The 20,746-nt window shown below is 57.2% G+C and overlaps 1 protein-coding gene across 2 annotated transcripts in view; it reads left to right on the plus strand.

The window, feature by feature from the left end:
- The window catches only part of NOL4L (nucleolar protein 4-like), a 75,103-nt gene that overhangs the window by 41,084 nt on the left and 13,273 nt on the right, over nt 1-20,746 (plus strand). For both annotated transcript variants that reach the window (XR_550799.1, XM_008577065.1), the window contains exon 4: nt 7,046-7,187. Coding sequence is in view for 1 of the 2 variants with exons in the window: in XM_008577065.1 (XP_008575287.1) it covers nt 7,046-7,187 (142 nt within the window). In the remaining variant the exon portion in view is untranslated. The remainder of the gene's footprint in view (nt 1-7,045; nt 7,188-20,746) is intronic.

A 20,746-nucleotide genomic window follows, 5' to 3' on the forward strand; every position in this document is an offset into this window, starting at 1 on the left:
AAGACACCATAAACATGGTTCAAAGGACAACAGAAGTGCAGAGTCCCCCCCCCCCCCCCCCCCCCCCCCCCCCCCCCCCCCCCCCCCCCTCCCCCCCCCCCCCCCCCCGCCCAAACATTGATTTTTCTTTATGTCTGCTCTGAGGGGAGATGAATAACCTCCTGATTTCACCTGAAATGGTGTTTGGACTCTGTGATTTCCTCCTCTTTCTGAGGATTGTGGCTTGAAATAGATTCTCCCTTGAGATAAAGCCCTACTTATCCCTGAATCAGCTGGTAACCCCAGCCTCCCCCCCTCAACACACACACCAAGTGGGGGGTGTAGGGAGAGGTGTTTGGGGGCTCTCATTACTCTTCTGGGGACAGCCATCTGTGTGGTGGGACCATGCCCCTGTATTGACCTGTGAAACCCACCAGTTTCTCGGCTGTGAGTTGGTCTAGGGAAACAGCCCTTTTATGGCCAAGGCCCCAGTGGTTGTGTAGCCCCCAGGTAGTAAATTACCCCTTCATTGGAAAGCCATTAGGGCCTAAATGTGTCCTTGAATAATATCAAGCTCCTTTCTAATCTGGGCTCAGGCTGGGCTTGTTTTATAGAATAGGGTTTTAAGATAACACCTCCTCCTATGCCCACTGCCCCATGGTGACACCACTTCTGTCAAATGGTGGGAACTGAGCACCCCAGGGCCTTCTTCCTAGCTGAGAAGGCTGACTTCAGGGAAATTCTCCTGTGGCCTCGGCTACCCTGGGGCGCTATGGAGCTGGACTGCCCCTGAGTTGCTCAAGAACTTTTTTGTCATGTTCTGGGTCCTTTTCTTGGAAGGACAGTCCTGCAAGGGATTAGTGTGAAGTGGTTTCCCTCCAACCCTCCTTTTGGCTGAAAGAACCCTATCTGCTAAAGCCGTTCACTCCAGCCTCCCTTTTAAAGAGACCCCCGTTAATGGTAGGGGTTGGGGGGTATCATCAATGAGGCCCTCGTGGCGAGGAATGCTGGGAAAACAGCCAGTTGCCTTTGCTTAGAAACAAAAGCCCGTTTTATACTTGATACAGTAGTGGGAAGGTGTTGAAAATACTCACTCCCAGCATTCAGGAATCCATTACAGCAAGGACAACAGAGCATCCACATGTATATGTGAATAAGCTTCTGACAGACCCTGTGTGTGTGTGTGTGTGTGTGTGTGTGTGAGAGAGAGAGAGAGAATATACCTAAAGTGTGATAGGTGATTGGCTGTGTCTCAGCCCTCCCTGCTTCACATTTCCCAGCAGAGCTTGTGCTTGTAGGCAGAGAAGGCATGTTAGCAGGAAGGAGTGCAATCGTGCAGGGAGTGTCCCTGGAAAGCTGGCCTCCTCCCTTGGTGGCCAGGTGGGCTTGGGGTATAGCATGAAACAGCAGCCTTGGGACCCCAGTGCCCCCAGGAGCTGTTGCTCAGACCACCTTCCCATTTCATTTGCTTAGCCCCTTCACAACAGGGATTTAAACCCTTGTTGCCTTAGACCCTGGAGGTTTTCGCCATCTGATGAACTGAAGTGGTTAAGCTGGGGTCAAATGTGGTTCAGTACCTTCTTGGCATGCTCAGAAGGCTGTGTGTGCAATGCTCACTGACATGGAGACAAAGGAGAGAATTGCTTCGTGCTGAAGAATGTCCAGGGCCTGGAAGGGGCCCACAGGTGCTTTAGAAGGAGGGGGCCCACAGGTGCTCTAGAAGCAGGTGCCTGCCAGAGGGTTGAGAAGCACCTCCACTTTCCACATCTTGGTGCCTGCCTCCTTGGGATGGAACTGGGGCTGCGGCCACTGCCTGAGCCTGGCGTTCTTTCTAGCAAGAGCTTCAGCCTCCCGCCGAACAAACCTTGGGGGCTGTACAGAGAGGGGGCTGTTTCCTGCCTGGCACAGCAACATCCCCTGCACGTCCCTGCCGCCTGCCCTCCTCTGAAATACACTCAGGGTTCCTGGTCAGGGCTTATGGCTTACAGTTGCACTAAATTCTCAGCAAATCCTCCTCCTTTTCTTTCTCTGGCAAGTGGTAGAGATAGAGTTACAGCTCTGAGGAAAGGCCTGGAAAATATTGTGTGAGGCACGCCCCAAGATCCTGAGTGCTGGAGGATGCAAATGGCTCGACTTCAGAGGCACCAGGAACCCAGTTCCAGAGAAATTGACCCCAGTTGTAAAATAATCAGGTTACTGATAGCACCTGCCCATGGTTACAAGCCATGGATACAGGCCCGTTTTCACCATTTCTCCTCTGCTCTCCTGGTTTCTCCTCCTCCTAGGCTGGGCAGTGCTTGGTGCTGGTTTGCCTGCAGAGGGAGGGAGGGCCTCGGGAGCTGGGTAGAAAGAAACTGAACCTGCCCATGAATTTTGGACTGAAGATAAGAGCTGGGAGGGTTTGGTCACCTCTCTCCTTCTGCCCAGAGTCAGGGCCCCAGGTTTAGGCGTGTCCCAGGGGCTGACTGGGTACTACCCACCTGCCCGCCCAACTCTTGAGTTTTATTTTCAGAGGGCTGTTGGGCCTATTGCCCTGTGACCCACAATGGCTCAGGCCCTTTGGTGCCAAATAAATGATGGACTTTTATTGCTGGATGGGCAAGGCCGCCAGCTTCAGTGTGACCAAGAGCAGAGGCTATAGGAACCAGGGGCAGCTGGCTGCCAGTCACATGGGGGGCCCAGGGAGAGAAGTCCCAGAAGTAATGGGTTGCACACACTCTTCTCTAATGAAAGTTTTGTTGAAGTTTGTTAACAGAAAGGGAGAGATTAGTAGCTGTAATTCCCGTGGGATTCCAGAAAAGCAAGAAGAACCCAACTTGTGACCTCTAGGCCAGCAGGGAGCGCCTTGGGTCTCTCAAACCTGTTCTGGCTGCCTCCCACAAGTCCCTCAGGACTCAGGTGTATTTTTCCCTCTGCACAGTCGTAGTTGATGGATTCTGAACTGTGCGTGCTGGTAATTGCCTTTGTAGTTAGCCTGTTTCTCCTCCTTTGGCTCAGGGTTTGAGTGGGTGGCTGGAGTTACAGTCTGCCCCTTGCAGCTGGGGGGCTCTACTGTTCCTGGCGAGTTGCAGAGGGGTCTCCAGAAGGCTTTTCCGAATTAGCCCTGAAAGTGTGAGTATTAAAGGTGTCAGTATAAGTCTGACAGAAACTTATTTGGTTTTGCTTTTTTTTTTTTGAATTTAGGTTTAATAGACTTGATTTCTCACTTTTAAAAAAAATGCTGTAGCAGTCAGGGTGTCAAAATCTTAGATAGAATCACTTTTCACAAAACTGGGGTTCATGTGGCAGAACCCCAGGAGCTGTGGGAAAACTCCCTGGAGAGAGAACGATCATTAGGTAAGTGGGGGGTGGGATCCCGGAGCCCCCATCCTCAACCCCCAGCACCTACAAGGAGGTCAGAATTTTTAGCTGGTCCCTTTCCCTAGATATCTTGGCCCAGAGGGAAAGAACCTAGCACAATGCCAGCACATAGTACATGCCCAGTAAATGTGCGTGACCTCATTGAAGAGAGTGAGCGCACGTGTTTGTGTGTGTGTGTGTGTGTGTGTGCAGGTGTGAAGATAGCTTCACCACCTATGTGTTCCCTGCAGGTCTCATCTCGAGACACTGCATCGTAAAGGAATCTGGTTCTTTAGACTGAATGGGAGGAAGTGTGGTGAGGTGGCCGGTGGTGCAGTGGCACTGTGGTGTAGACTCTGAGCGCAGGCTGCCTGGGGTTCAGGCCCCAGATCTGCCACTGGCTCTATGCCCCTAGGCAGCTGGAGCAGGTGTCTGAAGGGCAATTATCAGACCTGGAGATAGGCCTGAGGAATCCCATGAAACCCTTGCCCGGAAACCCCATGCATGTGGGCACTGGATACTCTTCATTGTTGGGTGATTTTGATGTCAATGTGAAATGTAGCCCACCTCTTCCCAGTGGGATCTGTCGGGGAAGAGATGTGTGGAGGGGGCATTTGGGTGGACAGCTCAGCGATCTGAGCCAGAGCAACCCTAGACTGTCAGGGGGTGGCTGGCAGCCGAGGAGGAAGAGGGTGCGAGGCAGATGCTGCGCTGGCCGACCAGCCAGCGCCCAGGTTTTCATATGGCCTCCATTCAAGAATTGTGCGCAATGGGACCAGAGTCCTTAATTGTCAAATTAATGCAGCGTCCTCATTAAACATCAGCATCGTGCCAGGCAATTCACTTGATGCAATAAGTCTCACTGGCCTTGTGGGGGATTCGGAGAACATACAGCCTGGGCCCCACTCTTGGAAGGACCTAAGGTGTTCTGGGGAAAGACAGGACAGAGTCCCACAGTACAGTGACATGCTGCAGCTGAGGGATGCATGCCCACCTGCCAGGGCTAATGGTACAGGCAGGTTGTTTGAGAAGAGGAACCATGGGGAATGAGCCAGAGTTGATGGGGAAGGAGGGTGTGCACTTGGCAAGGGTTGTGGCACACAGCAGCAGTGGGCAGTCTGGGTGAGGAACAGCTTGAGCCAAGGCCTGGAGGCGAGAGGAAGGCATGTCTAGGCCTCGGCGGCTGCACAGATCTGGCTCTGCCACTTGTTGGCTCATGACCTTGGGCAAGTGCCTTAACTTCTTGGAGACTCCGTTTCCTCATCTGTAGAATGGGGCTGAAAACTGTATCTACCTGGGGGGCCTTTGGTGAGGAGGAAATAAGACGAGCAAGGGCAGTATTTCGTGCCTGAGAAGCTTTGGCTCCTGTTGTTATTGTTTTGAACTTGGCTGAGTGAGACCAGAGTGTGGGAGCCTTCAGAGCCACTCCCAGCATTTCTGACTTTGTCTAGGTCCTCAGTGAGCCCCTGTGTGCTTAGTGGAACTCTCCCCAATCTTGCTCTGAGCCAGAGATGACAGGTACAGCCCTGCCCGGGGTCATGCGTGCCTTGGAGGCCCCATGTGCTCACCCGCCCCTGGATGCAGTGTCCTCTTTGCTGCTCCTCAAACCCTGCAGTATGTGCCCGCCTTGCTCCCCATGGGGCCCCCAACACAGCTCCTGTCCCCACTTCCTGCAGGCCTCTGCTCAGATGTCCTCTGACTAGAGGGGCCTTCCTTGCCAATCCTTGCAAATGCAGGCCACTGTCCCTTACTCTGCCTCATTCTACTTAGGAGCCCTCACGACCACCGACATTAGGTACTTTTCTGCTTTTTGGCCGTCTCCCCCACCAGGTGGTGAGTGCCAGGAAGGCCAGGAGTTTGCCTTGTCCACAGCTGAATTTCCCAGCACCTGGAAGCCTGCTTGAATGAATGGAAGGAGAGTTTGGAGCAGGTGTTGGTGCTTCCAAATGGTAACAGAATACCTGGTCTTTTAAGTCAGGAGTGTGTCAGCAGCACCCGGAGTCTTCCTACTTCAGCCATGACTTCAGTCATACCCTGAGCATGGCACCACCTGGGCAGCCAGGAAGGAGCAAGGGGCCCAAGTGAAGATGCCCTGTTCCTGGTTCCCAGACGCACACAGCAGGACCAACTGGGAGGATGGATGCCACTGGCCACTTGTGTCCTTGCATCCTTGCTCTGCACCTCCAAGGGACCATCCCCCACCTGCCAGCCTCCCTACTCCTTCTCCTCCTCCTTCTCTCTCTGTCTCTCTCTTTCTACAGGGTTAGAGTAGTTAGCACAGGGGAGAGTTTTGTTGTGCAGAGAGAGCGGGGGGGGGGTGAGAAGGCAGTGGAGTGAATGTGAGTTTTCACATAGGAAGGCTGTGGGTGGGTGTGCTGTGTTCATGGAGCAGGCAGCCTGTGGGAGGGAGGCAGGGTGAGTGCTCGCAGGCGTGTGTGCGGAGAGGATTCGTGGGCTCCGTCCCCTGAAGCTCTGGGTGTGCCGAATGGGGACTGGATTCAGCCACAGAGGGTCCACACTCACTGCACAGAAGCTGTAAATTCCAGGAAACTCCCTACCGGCCTGGCGGTGGGGGAGGGATGGAGGCTAATCCACGCTGGTTCCCTGGCACTTGGAGCAGATGTGTGTGCCTCAGGGACAGCAGTGAAGAAAGTTCGAACCAAAGTGTGTTTGCTCACTATAAAAGAGACGTCTGTGAGGGGCCCTGGAGGGGAAGCTGGGGGGTGCTCTTCCAGAGGTCCTTACTGGGGGCCCACAGAGGCCATTGTATCTTGCTGGGGGGAACAGGGAGGGGCCAGGCCAGAACTCTGAGGGTGGGAGCCGCTGGGTCATCTTGCGTTTTACAGCCCGCTCCCAAGCACAGTTGCTGCTCCCAAAGAGGCTGGGCCAGAAGGAGGTGGGGTCCCTTCCTGCTGGAGGGCTGGATTGAAGGGGCCCCACCCTGGGGGTTCCCGGATGACTGGCCAAGGGCTCACTGAAGCCGGCAGCCAGGAGAGGAGGCAGGCGTGGTCCTCTCCAGCAGGCCCTCCGGCTGTTTGGAAGGCCCTTGCGGCCCCCTAGGCTCTCGAGCCGAACCCCCTTTGCGGTCTGATCGGAACCCTGGCCCGCCCCACCCCCTTCCCTCTCTGCACTTCTGGGGCTGGCCTTTTCAGCTCTGGAAGCTGCCCAAGAGCATATCTTTTGAAGCGCAGCAAAGGTTAGCAAGGAGGAAGACAAAAATGTCCTCTGGGCTGGGGGAGTGGGAGAAAGGAATTCCATGCATGCTCCACAGGAGTGGCGGCAGGCCCGGCAGGGGTGGCCAGCCTGGCCTCGGTGGTGCCCGGCATGTCCTGCCACCCACTGCTGGCTGCCTGGCCCCGTGCAGAGTGAGCCCCCTTCCTGGGCTGTGGGCAGGGCACAGGGAGCGTGGCCCTTGTTTACAGCGCTGGTTTCAACCTTGGCTCACAGGGTAAGAGCCAGGCCCTGCTCTCCGCCCCACAGGATGCAAGACCTCATAATTGTCTTCAATTACAGACAGCGCGGGCCCTCAGCCCTGGCTTCCGACAGGAACCAGAGCCCGAGCCACTTCCACGGGGCAGGGGGAGTGCCACTCAGCCCTCACGCAAGGTTTGGGGGCTCCTGCAGCACTTCCATGTGCCCACGGGCTCTGGGGTCCACCCAAAAGTCTGCGGCGGGCCTGAGGAGAGCCCGTCCCTGTTGAACTTCCGCCTTCTTTGTCCCTGCTCAGGATGAGACGTCTGTGAGCAGTGAAGATTTTGATATGAACGACTCCACATGGATGTCAGCTGACCCACACCTGGCCTCCAGCCTGAGTCCCAGCCAGGACGAGAGGATGCGGAGCCCGCAGAACCTGCACAGCCAAGAGGACGGTAAGTGTCCCTTGGTGGCCGGTGGAGGGGGGTCTGTGCTGACTGCAGGGGCCTGGTTGTCCTGAGGTCATCTAGAGGTGTGGACAATCTCCTGGGTGGCAGCAGCTGGGCCGAGGCCTCTGGGGGTGGCCCAGGCCCAGGCTTAAAGCCACCCGGTGTTCTCAGCATCTCTGTGGGCCCCGCTTGCTGCCCCAGTCCTGGTTCCAGGGACAGCAAGTTGTTCCTCCCCAGTATGAAAAGACAGAGCCCACAGGGACTGGCAGCCCTAGGCAGTGTCATGCCTGTTGGGTTGCTCTGACGCTCACAGGCTTGTGGGATATGGATTTCAACATTATCATAATTCAGGTCTGGGGAGGTTAACAATGTGCCTGACCCAGAACAGTCCAGCTGCCCAGCAACAAAAACAAGAAATGTGTTCCTTTTTTTTTTTTAAAGATGACTGGTAAGGGGATCTTAACCCTTAACTTGGTGTTGTCAGCACCACGCTCTCCCAATTGAGCTAACCAGCCATCCCTATATAGGGAACCGAACCTGTGGCCTTGGTGTTATCAGCACCACACTCTCCCAAGTGAGCCACGAGCTGGCCCAAGAGCTGTGTTTCTGCAGCTCAGATGTGAGGCTATGGGTCGGGGTAACCTGGTGAGTAACCAGGCAGTACAGGTGTCCACATGTATGTCCTGGCCCCTTGGGATAAGGTGGGGCTGGCTGAGGAGATGTCTGCACTCTCCCATAGCCCCCCAGGGGGCTGAAGAGTTAGGGTCAAGAGTAAGAGCTCCCACGTGGATCCCCCAGGGGGTTGGGCTCTCGGCATTGGCATCTGCCTCAGTTTGACGGGGTTGTGGCATGAGGTGGCACCTATGATCAGAGGGCGCCTGATGGGGTCTTATTTCTGGGGAGGAGGCAATTGCGGGCAGGGGATGAGCTGAAGCTGGGCCTCAGAGAACTGGGGTGTAGGAGCTGGCAATTAGGAGGGGTTAAAGGTCGGAGCCTGGAATGTGGGAGGGAGGTGCAGGGTAGAAAAGGGGTGTAATGTTAACTCTGTGACACGGGCTAGCCTTAAAGAGTAAATAAGGGGTAGGAGCCTTGCAGTTTGGGTCAAAGTTCGTCTCCATGGCAGAACCCTTGTGCCTGCCTCCCGACCGCCCTCTCAGGCCTGAATCCGGCTTTGTTTGGGAGGAGACACAGCCTGGAGGCAGCTGGAGGTGTCTGGGCCAGGGGCTGGGGAGCCCAGAGAATGATGTGTGAGGAGTGGGGTGCAAAGCTATGGGAAAGAAAGGGCTTTTGTGCCTTGGTGCCTCGTGAGGTCAGCACGACCCCTCGTGCTGTGAGACTCGCAAACCAATACCGCTTTCCAGCGTTCCCACGGGGTGGGGACTGGGTGGCCACGTGCTGCAAGGGGCTCTGGGCTGGGATATGCCCAGCAGCTGACCTCCCTCCTCATTTAAGCTAGTTGAAGGCCATGCCCAGAGGAACACCAAGGGCTGTGGTTATACACAACCCCCAAAAGAAGGACCCAGGACATTTTTTTAAAAACCCGGAGTAGTAGGACTGAATAGGGGGCCATATTCCCTGACTCATTCCCAAAAAAGTCTTGTGTTATTATTCATTACAACGACCCTTTGGGAGTGTGAGCTCTGTTGGAGACACTTCCTGAAGAGATTTGGTGATTTGGGGGCCTTCAGGACCAGGCAGAAGAAGGCAGTGTTTCCATGGAGGCCACGGGGCATCCTCAGCATCTGTCACCCTGCTGCCCGGAGGTTGGCTGATCATGTAGACAAGGCTGAGAGAAGCAAAGAGGCTGATGGGGTCAGTGTATCCTGCGGCTGGCCTGGGCGTAGTCACGCACCCACCCCAGGCCCCTCCTAGACATGGCGCTGGGCTGAGGCAGGCTGGTCTGCCCATAGGACAAGGGTGTTCATCAGGGCAGGCAACCAGAGCTAGAGACAGGGAGTATGGTGTTGACCATGATACCATCAATTTAATTATTTAATCAGAGGCTGTGTCTGGAAGCTGTGGGCTGATGTGCTGGTGAGAGGCCAGCCTAGACCCTGGGCCCAGTCGCACTCGTGTGTCATCATCCCAGAAGCCTCCCCCAACCCCAGATGGGCTTGGTATATGGCCTGTGGACACAGCAAATTGGAAAGATGGACGTCTGTGGCCCCCACTGTGTGCTCTGTGGGGTGCAGTCAGTCTTGGTCTCGGCTCTGCCCAGCTGCACACCTGGCATGTTATAGGGGCTTACTGAATATTTGCTAGTGGACTGAATAAATGACATTTATTGAAACCTACCCCTGAGAACACCATCCGGAGGTAATATGGGTCTGCCTGAGACAACGCCTAGCACAGAGCAGGCGCTGGGGAAGTGTTTGTTGAATGAACAAGCATGCGTACACAGGCAGGTGAGCCGGCGGGCCTCCTCAAGGCCAGGTACACACCAGGCCAGGGTCCCGACCCCTGCAGGTGGGCCGCTTCTTCCATTTCCCCTTGATGTGCTTCTCTAGGCCTCTCACTCTGCCCCTTCCTGAACGGAAAATGTGAGGCCTGGCCTCCAGAAGGGATGCGTGGGGGTGGGGAGCGGACGTTACTCACCTCCTGGGCAGACAGGAAGCCAACGCCAGGGAGAGCTGAGGGTCCTGCTCGCACTGGGGCCTGCTTCCTCCTTCTGCAGGATGGGAAGTTGGGGGTTGCTGGGCAGAGCTGTGTGGAGCCCTGGGGCATTTCAGGGCCTCTCAGATAGCCTGGGAGCTTCCCTCTGTTCAGTCTTCCAGCCTGCACACCAAAGTTGTGGCGCTCCCTGCCCAGTGCCTCCCGCTCTGGTGCCCACATCAGCCTGAGGCTGGACAAAGGCTTTGAGGGTCATTTGGCTCTCTCAGGGTTCTTCACCAGTTTGGTCATGCAAATTTTGAGCACTGATGGCATTCAAGGTTGATAAGCCACAGAGGTACAAGCACACAGAACGTGGGATCCCTACCAGGGTGTCATCTTTCTGAGGGCAGGACCAGTGTCTTTGTAGAAGCATATCTTGTTTTTCCCCTTATTTCACAAGCATTATGCTTGCTGTAGAAAATCTAGAAAAAATAAAGGGCAAAAAGAAAAAATACCAATGTTTGGGGGGCGTCTTTTTCTCAGACTTTCCTTAAGCATATCAAAGCTTCATTTTCTTTTAAAGAGGGGATGGGGGAATTGTATTGCAGCCACCTTTTTTCCACATAATGTCATTTACCTCTCTCCTTGTCACTGATGTGGATTAGTGGCAGTTTTAAAGGTTGTCCAGTCAGCCCAATGACTGGAGGCCCCGTTCCTGAGTCTGTGACTGTCCCCATCCCACAGGGAAGGAAACATCTCCAAGGGGGAAGTAACTTGCTCAGGCCACAGGGGAGCAGGTGTCCCCAGAGCCAACATTCTGGCTGCTCCTGTGGAAGGACACTCATGTCACCATCCTTCGTTGCTATAAGCAGTGCCACAGGGACATCTTCAGGGCTGAGCTCTGTATGGCCTGAGTCTACCTTCCTGGGGCTTTGCCCCCAGGTACTCAGCAAATGGCTGTGGAGTGACTAGCAGCAGGGACGGGACAGGCTCTGGAAGAGGCGGTATCTGGCGTGTCAGCAGGAGGCTGGGAGGGAGGAACATGCTGGACTCCAAGGTTGGGGGTTCCCTCGCCCCAGGCTCCAACCAAGAAAGTCAGGGCTGGGAGGTCACCAATGGAGGTGGTCAGAGCCACTTCTATAGGCCTGAGTTCTCGACTGGCCGTGGCTTGCTGTAGGCGGGGCCTCGGTGCTCTGCTGTGCTCTCCTTTCCTGGCAGTGTGGTCATGAGCAAGTTGCTCACCCTCTCTGGGCCTCAGCCTGGGTGGCTGTGACCATGAGTCCTGGTTTGTCCTCAGGAGCTCTCTGCCTCCTGGCTCTTGATGCTCTCGGGTGGGGCCTTCCACCACCCAGAAATGCAAACTGGGCAGCAGGGCAGGCCCGGGGGAGCAGGTGTGACCCACTGGCCAGGGCTCGGTGTTTACAGTGGGGCTGCCTCTCCTTTCCTTGCCGGCCTGGGTGCCCTCCACTGGGTGCCCTTCTCCCCAACCTCTGCAGGCCCTGGCTCAGCTGCCCCCACCTAGGCTCAGACCCTGTCTCCGCTCCCTCCTGGCTGTGTGGCCTCAGGCAAGTCACTTCCCCTGGCCGGACTGTGAGATAATAGTCCTGCCCCCATGTGTAGGGCTGTTGAGGATTGGGGATGTGTCACAGGGCAAGGGCTCCTTGTGGCCAGGCTGGTACCAGGGCTCATGGCCCACTGGTGTACACAGGGGTCCCCCTCTTCACCTCCCCCAGATTCTCTGAACTCTTCACTAGACCCACTGGGTCCAGCCCTGCCTCCTCAGTGGTCAGGTCTCTCCTGGTCCCTCTACCACCAAGCCCTGTGGACCTGAAAACATTCAGATGGCTGCCACACACCCCTGCCCTCAGCCCCCTGAGTCTTGCATCTTTGGAAAGGGAGGCGGGCTGGGAGGGCCCTAGGAGCCAGCCAGGCTTGGGCACTTACCACTTATGCCAGCACCCCCCAACTACCTGACCAGGCCCTGTCCGGGAGCCCCAAGTCCCCAGAGACCCTGATTCTTGATCGGCAACCCCCTGACCTGTCCCAGGCTCCCATGCCGGCAGCAAGTACTGCTGTCCAAGGAGAAGGAACACAGTGGCGGTCATGCAGCTCCTGTGTGCCAGCCACTGTGCTGGGCACTGAGGATGCCACGGGGAAAGGTCCCCAGTGCTAGGGCACAGGCGGGAGCCACATAGCTAGTGGGGAAGAGGTGGGTGGGAGTTGGGGCCAGGCCATTGGAGCTCAGAGACAGCTACTGCATCACCCCTGTGCCTTGGCCATTCCTAGTGTCCTCCTTGGGTGGGGCCCTCCTTCCCTCCCACAGGTCAATTCCTCAGGTGGAAGCTGCTCCTGCCCCACCAGGAGCCACAGAACTCCACTGCCGCTGCTGCTGACTCCCTGTGGACCCCGCAGTCACGGTTGGCGTCTGCCCTGACTGCTGTCACATGGGGAAAGACTGTGACCCCTTCCCCACAGCCTCCTGGGAGGGCCTCTGAGGAGCTTTTAAACTGGGCCTTCTCTCCCCACACCTGCTGACCTTGCCCCTGGCCATTGCCTGACACTACTTCTCTAGTTGAGGCTAGAGCCCAGGCCTGAGGGGCTACAGGTCCACCCCCATCTTCTAGAGCAGGAGCCACTCGTTCCTATCCAAGGCTCCAGACATCCCACCAGATGGGCAGGCAGTGGCCTCCTGTCCTCCCCTCCCCCAGGCACAGAGAGCTGGAGCCCGAGCCCTTCCAGGGATTGGCCATGGGCCACGCTGGCAGTCCCGGGTCACAGGAAAGCGTCCATCATCAGCTGGGCTGCAGGCGGCATAGACAATGCTGGGTTGTGCTGGCCCCCGGCCCACCGAGGGGTGAGAGAGGCCGGGAGACAGCACCGAGAGATCCCTTTATCCCCGGAGCAGGCAGGGCCTGGACAGCCCTGGCCTTGTCCGCACTGCCTGGCTCTTAGGTCCCCACAGGCCCCGGCATGCCTGGTGAGGACACTAGGGCAGGACAATCTCCGGGGCCTGAGGAAGTGAGGTTCACCTGCTAAGAGAGGGGAAGGGAGACCCCGCCCCCCATACACACGGTTGGAAGATTAGCCTGGGCCTGTGGGGCCATCCTCAGTCCAGAGCCCCTCCCCTCAGCCCAGGATGCATAGAGCCCCCTCCTTATCCTCTGTTGAGATGGGCCCTGCTCTGCTGGAGAGAAGGCAGGGGTGGGGGTGTACAGGAGAGGCACCACCACCCTGAGCTGTCCAAGGGTGACTTTCCCAGGAACCAGGAAGTGACCAGGGCCACGTTGGCATCATCACCCTGACCTAAGGACTGGGATGCACCGAACCTAGACTGGCTTCCGGGAGGGTGGTGGAGGGCCTGCCAGGGGCCCTCAGACGCCACACATGCCAGGCTCTGGGGCCAGGGCCCTGCCCCGTGAATCATTCACACATGGTGGCCTGAAGTGGCTCTGTTTGCTCTCAGAACACACGATTTGTTGGGACGGGGCAGGCAGGCAGTGGGCATGTCGGCTGGAGCTCTGCACATTGAATTAGCATTTATTTCTCACTGCCTGTGCTTGGCCTAGAAGGTGGGGCCAGGGAGAACAGCAGGCCTGGGAGGGCACACACCCAGCAGTCCACACTGGGAGTGCTTCCCCTGGGCATAATTGCCAGCGTGTGTTGGAAGGAGCTCCAGGAAGTGGGGCAGTGGTGGGGGTGGGAGGTTGTCCCATAGTACAGATGGGCACACCAAGGCACAGAGGGGAGCTGGCCTTGGAGACTCCCAGAAAGCCCGAGAGCACCAGGAATGGGCCAGTGATTTCCCCTGGGAGCCTGTGGTTTCTCACTCATGTCAGCTGTTGGGGAGTAATTGTGCCAATCTGGCATGATGAGTGACATATAGGACCAGACACATTCTTGGTACCCACCCCCACTGAAGGTGGCATCAGTCCCCAGGGCTCTGCCACTCAGGCCACCCGCCCTAAGACCTGAATTCTCATCTGCAGCTTGGATACCTCTCTTGGGGCCAGGACCCCGGGTCCCTGCAGAGAGAAATGATTTCAGTTTCAGGGGGATTCTAGGTCTCTGCTGTCTGATACAGTGGCCAAAGACTGCTACTGAGCAGTTGAGAAGGGCTGGTGCAATCGAGGTGCGCTGTGTGTGTGAGATACGCACTGGGTTTCTGTGACCTGCAGGAAAAGAGACTTTAATACAGTATTGATTACTTGTTGAACTGAAAATATTTTGGACATTTTGGATTAAATAAACTAGATTATTAAAATTAACTTCACCTGTTTCTTTTTACTTTTTAAAAATATGAGTACTAGGATATTTAAAATCACACTTGTGGTTCACATTCTATTTCCACTGGACAGCGCTGCTGCAGAATCTAAGGGTCCTAGATGTTGGCATCTTCCTTAGGAATGAGTCACAAAAGGACCAGCAGGAAAGCCCCACTGCCAGGGCAGCAAGGTGTGCATGCAGAGAAGGGAGGTGCTGTGGGGTCGAGGCACCCAAATCCCTGGGCTGCACATTATGAGGGGAGTGTGGAGCCAGCCTGGGAAGCCCAGGCTTCCTGCCCCCTTGCCAGGGCCTGGCCAGGCCATTTGAACCCCAGGGGCAGAGTAGGGGTGCCCAGGAGGGCCAGATGGAGAACGCAGGCTTCATGTGGTGGGGCAGATGCCCAGCCACCTAGGACGTGGGGTTCTGGTGTCCCCCATTTGACCCCTGGGTCCCTTCTGCCTTGCCTTCCAGGAGGAAGAGCCAGGTAGCCCTTTAGGAGCCTGGTGTTCCTTGGAACTATGCATCATAGAAACACAGCCCAGGCTATTTTGTCAAAGCAGGCAGGCGCTAGCCCTGGTGACGGTATGCCCCAAACTCAGAGCAGGATCACTGCCCCCAAACTGCAGTGCAGAGCCACCCTCTAGACCTTCAGCAGAACCCCGCCCTGGTGCCCACACCTCCCTGGCCATGGTGGGCTGCCAGCTCCCGCCCTCCCCGCTGTCCACTGGCTCACTTCTTGTGTGTGTAAATTATTGATGGCCCCTCCTCTGCCCTGCCTGGCCACTGCCGTGACAGAAGCATCATGAAGGAGGCAGGTGCTGCCTCCAGCTGCGCACCTCTGGCCACTGAAGGCAGCCTCCACACCGGCATGCTGGGCTCACATGGCCAGGCGCCCGGCTGTGGTCCCAGGGATGGCAGACCTCCCCAATTCCCCCAGCCCGGCTTGGGAGCTGGTGTGGGTCACCCACCAGGAGAGGGTGCCACTGGCTGTGGCCCCAAAACCTGGTGTGGCGATTGGCGGCTTGCACAGAGCTGGGCTTGTGCAGGCTGTGGGGCGCTGGCGCCCACATAAGGGCATTGTTTGACGAGGTAAAAGGGGTTTTTGTCTCCTTCTGGAGACGGGACAGAGGGAGGAACAATTTCCCCCATTCATCACTAATTCCCCCATTTGAATAGCAGCACATGGCCCTATGTTAAAATAGATGGGCACGGCGGTCCTTCCCTGCCTGCAGGCATTCTGGGCACAGGTGGGGGGGGGCTCTGGGTCCTGCCCAGACTGAGGAGTCACCCTGCGCCAGAGCTGGGGAGGCCTGGTTTGGGGTAAATGTTCAGGAGGGGTGCATCCTGGCTGCTTCCAGGAGGCCCCTCAGGCTCCTCTCTGTGCTGCTCCCACAGTCACAGGTTGGGGGCAGTCTTGCTCTGCTGACATTATTTGGGCTCCGGCAGGCTGGCTTGGGTGGGGTGCACCTCCTGGAGGGGCCTCCCGGCATAGCAGCAAGATGAGAACCAGGTGGGAATAAGAGGGTCACCTGGGGCCCTTGGGTTCCACGTTCAGCTCCAGGTCTGGGGTGGTTCTCACCACAACACATGGCCTGCTTAAAGATTTACTTGGTCAGAGACCTGCACCCCTGGAAGGCATGTGCCGGGCCTTTGGTGCCCATGGGGCCAGCTGGGTTTTTTCACAGTCATAAAGTGCCAGAGCCCAAGAGGGCGTCAGCGGCAACTCCCTGGACTGTAGATAAGAGGAGCCGAGGAGGCGGCTGTGCCCAAGGTCATGCAGACAGCAAGGCCCCCGCACCCACCCCGCCCTGCCTCAGGCCCTGCCATGTTCCATTCAGGCATGGGTTTGGGTGCCCGTTTGTGTCTTTCTAGGGGAAGGTCATGGCAGGAAGAATTTGGAACAGATTGGAACCCAAGTCTCTCTAACCCTTTCACCAAACAGTGCTATGTGCGTTCTCTGGGGCAGGGGAGGGGCCCTGTGGCCGGCCCATCCTGTGGGTTCCATCCACCTTAGGCCAGAGCTGGGGGAGGGGGACTTGGGAGTTGCAGTGGGCAGGACCTCGGATTACTCAGTGACCAAAGTAGACACACTGCAGTACCTCCAGTCAGCCTCAGCAGCAAAGACATTAGTGGCTCCCATCACCAAAAAGATTAGGGCCTTCGTTGGTTTCATGCACAGATGGATTTAGGGAGTTCACCTGTGCCAGCCTGTCAGCCTTGCCTTCCCTGGTACAATCCTCCCTGTCCCGTGTCCAGGTTCCTACCCAGTCAGTGCAGCAGTCATGGGTCCAGCCTGGTCATGTGCCATCACCAGTCACTGTGATGGGCTGTGTTGACTGGCCAGGCCTGGGGGCATGTGCTCCCCTTGGAGAGCCCTGGAAGACTCGAGGGTCCTCACCAGGGCAAGGGGTATGGCTTCTGGGGAGGCAGGAGCAATCAGGCCCCACCCCATCCAGCTCTGCCAATCTTGGGTCTCCATGGCTGGGCACAGGCCACAGACACAGAAAACAGCGTTGTGAGAAGTTGTATGCACTGGAGACAATGGGTAAAGGGGTCAGTGTGTCAGAGCAGGGCAGGGGGCTGGTCAGGGGAGGTCTTACTGAGAAGGTGACCTTTAAGCAAAACCCTGGTAGGGAGAGACTGAGCCAAGGGGACAACCAGGACAGCATAACAGGAAGAGGGACAGTAAGTGCAAAGGCCTGGACCACAGCTGGGGTGGGGGCATGAGCAGTGGGGGTACACCAGGAGGGTCTGGTGGGCCCAAAGGAGGAAGTCTGGCTGCCACTTGGGGGTTTTGGCTGCAGCCAGGATCACAGCCACTGCCTGTGGGGCCGACGGACAGATCCAACCCCATGCCAAGCAGCACCTCTGCCCCTGCTGGGTCGGGAGGCTTCAGCCCTTACCCTGGGGCCTTCGCCCACAGGGCCAACACTAATCCCACCTTCCCTGGGATGGGTTCTACAGGGCTGGTACCACAATGGGACTTAGAGCAGGCTGAGGGGGCTTCCCTGAGGAGGTGGCACTGGAAGCCCTGAAGGATGAGCCAGAGTCAGGGATGGGGGGAGGGCAGTTCATGGAACTGGCTTTTTTTTGAGCGCCTACTCTATACCAGGTATTGTCTACACCTTATAAATCCTATTTTACTGACATGAGGCCTATTTTGAAAGGAAATTGAGGCTCAAGGAGGTGATATGGCCTCTTCAAGGAGTCCTAGCTGGGGCCCACCCTGCTCCATAGCTCCTCTGCATTCTGCTAAAACCCATGGCCTCCCCCCTGGCAACACACGGGCCTCCAGGTGTAGGCAGCCCCATGAGCAGTTTGCACTGGGGCAGGCTGTGTAGGGTGGTGGTTAGCATGCCAGGCTGGGGGCCGCCAAAGCAGAGCCTCAGGGTAGGCGAGACCCTGGCGTGATTGGGAACGGAGGCTTTTGTGATTTTCTGTCCCTCTGATGTGGGCTCTGTATGTGTGGCTGGCTTTCACTGCCCCCTGGTGAAGTGTGGGTAACTGGGGTGGCAGTAAATGGAGCTTGTAAACTGGGGCCCACGGGCCTGCTCAAGGTTTTGTTTTGGGGGGGGGGTTGTGGTAAAATATGTACAACATAAAACTTGCCATCTTAAGCATTCTTAAGTGAAAAGCACTGAACATATTCACAGCCTTGTGCAACCAACACCATTATTTCCAAAACTTTTCATCACCCCAGAGACTCTGTACCCATTAAGCAAGAACTCGTGCCCCCTCCTCCCCACCCCGGGTAACCACCTATCTACTTCCTGTCTCTATGAATTTGCCTATTCTAGATATTGCCTATAAGTGAAATCATGCAACATTTGTCCCCTTGTGTCCAAACTCCATTCCTTTTTATGGCTGAATAATACTCCATTGCATGGATAGACCATATTTTGCCCATCTATTTATTTGTCGGGGTTTTCCAAAATGTAAACAATGTAAATTGGTCGCCAGCATTTTAAAACCTGTCTTCTAAAAACTTGGAATACATGGCCACACGAGGTCTGGGCTCAGAGTATCTCATGGGTGTCACCTGCCCAGCTACTTCCCTTACCAGATCAGGGTGGCCTCTGAGTACAGGGAAAGAGGGCGTGCCACCCCTGGAGCTAGTGCCTGTTGTTCCTTGGTCAGGCAACAGGGACACACAGCCCTGAGGCGACAGTATTGGCAGCAGAGAGTCTAGGCCCCAGGCAAGATTCTGACCACGCATCCTTAGCAGCTCCTGAGCCTCATTGCGTCACACCCAGGGAGGGCAAGTCCATCCTCCCCTGAGAAAACCTGGTGAGGGAGGTGGATGATGGGATGTCACCTCTGGCCCCATGCAGGGTGTAGCACTGCAGCTGGCCTGGGGCCCAAAGCCCATAGTGAACAGTGACCATTGGCATGTGCCAGGCATGGTGCCCACTGAGGAGCAGCCCCTCTTCCAGAAGAGGAATCCAAGGCCCTCCAAGGTCAAGCAAGTAGCCTGTGGAGTGTGGTGGCAGGGTGTGAATTCGTACCTGCAAAGTGGGCTAAGAATGGGGCCCCCACAGAGCTCGTGGGCACTTGGACAGTCAGCCAGTGTGGGTGACCATACTTGTCCTCTGGAACCTCAGGCCCTGCCCTGGTGTGGGTAGGCAGCGCTCAGGTGGAGGGGGCGTGAAGCATCCCTAGGAAGGCTGGGTGACAGGATGGGGTTGGGGCTGTCGGTACCTCCTTCCCAGGCACTTCCTTAGCTGGAAGTAACATGGCGGGCAGACAGTAGAGCCTGAGCACAGGCCTTGAGATGAGAGGGCCAGCAGTGGCCAGGATAGTGGGACTGGGCTGGGGGAGGCTGCAGAGGCCATGGGACAGAGCACCTTGGGCAGGAATCTGGACTCTCACGGGCAGTGGGTAACAGGAAGGTCATGGAAGGAGGCAGTGCGGAAGAGGCTGGTGCCGTAAAAGGATGGGGCAGAGATGGGGAAGCAGGGCCCGGGGTGCTGAGGAGGGAGGGCAGCTCGGGAGGGCTGGGTGGGGTAAGGGCGGGAGTGGGTGTGGTTTGGGACACCAGAAGACAGTTGGCACCCCTCTACCATAATTCACTTCCCAAGTTATCCTCAAAGTTCAGTAATACAGGGCCGGCCCCGTGGCGCACTCGGGAGAGTGCGGCGCTCCTGCCGCGGGTTCGGATCCTATATAGGGATGGCCGGTGCGCTCACTGGCTGAGCGCGGTGTGGACAACACCAAGCCAAGGGTTGTGATCCCCTTACCGGTCACAAAAAAGACAAAAAAAAAAAAAAAAAAGTTCAGTAATACAGGCATCTGTCCCCCCAGGAGAGCTGGCACCTTGGTTGTGGTCATTGCTTTGTTTCCCTGCCTGGGACAGGGTCAGCACACAGTAGTTGCTCAGTAAATACTGCTGGGTAATCTGTTCATTCTACAGACGTCTAGAGTGGTCGCTGGAGATACCACCAGAAGAAAACCAGACCCATGGGTGTGGGCGGCAGGAGGTGGCAGGGTCCCAGAGGTAGCAGGTCAAGGGCCTGGGGACTCTGGGGTGTTGGCTGAGCGGAGCCTGGAGCTGCCCTGCTGAAGGGAACGGTGCGGCAGGCTGCCGAGGAGGAGGAGGACGCCCAGCCTGGCCCAGGGGACCTGCAGCAGCCGAGGGGGAGGGGTGCCACTGCACCGCGGCCTTTCCCATCCCCCTCTACGCGGGGCCCGGCTGCTTGATGGGCAGCCTGGTCCCGCCCCTGGGCAGCCGGGAGGCCAGCGATTGGTTGGGGCACTAGAGCCGCTCGGTCGCCATGGGGACGCTCAAGAGGCGGGCGTGCCTAGCGCCCAGCGCCGGGGACTAAATCTTCATAATCTGCCGCTGAGAGGATGGGGGTGGGTTCCGGCGCGACCCTGGCGTGGAAGAAGGGGCGGCCTGGGATGCGGTCAGGGCCCGCTGTGGCCGCCCCTCCCCCACCCGCGCCGGGCGCAGGTGTATAGTCGCCAGGGCACCTGGGCCCCATCAGGCTCACCTGACAGTGACCCCTGAGTTCCAGCGTAGCTTCGGCCTCTGCCATCTCAGCTGGTCAAGCTGGGGGCTGGGGCCCGAGGGAAGAGAGGCCTGGAATTTATCTGAAAATGTCTAGTTCCCCTAGTTAAAGTTTGTCCTCCCAGATCCCTCAGGCGATGCTGGTTCTCGGCAGCAGGGGGCGTCCTTGGCAATGCTTTGTTGGGGCCGCCCACCTCAAGAAAGCAGGGATGGCCCACGGAGGTGCAGGGGGCGCAAGCCCTGGCTTGGAATGTCCAAGGTCACTCACCTGGCTGTGCACAGAGGGCAGATCCAGGGTTGCTGTGTCTGGGTGTAAGCTGCCAGGGTTCAGCTTGGCCTACTCGCAGCGGGCAGTGGGTGACTGTGGGGGTCACAATGGAGCCATCCCTCTGTCCTCAGGCTGGGGAAGAGGAATTTGAGGGCCCGCTGTGTGGGCGGGCCTGAGGGTGTGAAGGGGCAAGGTAGTGCTGAGCAGGAGGGACAGGGTGGGTGGAAAGGGGCAACCCTAGGAGCAGGGGAGAAGGGAGGGCCTGGCCAGGCCTCAAGCAGCCTCCAGGGTGTCCAGGGACAAGGCAGGCCACTCACTCCTGACCTTTGAAGACGGGCCTCCCTTGAGCCTGGCTGTGACGTTTGCATGTGACGTTTGCACAGGAGGAACCTCCACACCCTGCACAGGCCCCACCGTTTGGCAGAGGAAGCCTAT

This window comes from Galeopterus variegatus, unplaced genomic scaffold (assembly GCF_000696425.1).
Source record: "Galeopterus variegatus unplaced genomic scaffold, G_variegatus-3.0.2 Scaffold65, whole genome shotgun sequence".
NCBI classification, from domain to species: domain Eukaryota; kingdom Metazoa; phylum Chordata; class Mammalia; order Dermoptera; family Cynocephalidae; genus Galeopterus; species Galeopterus variegatus.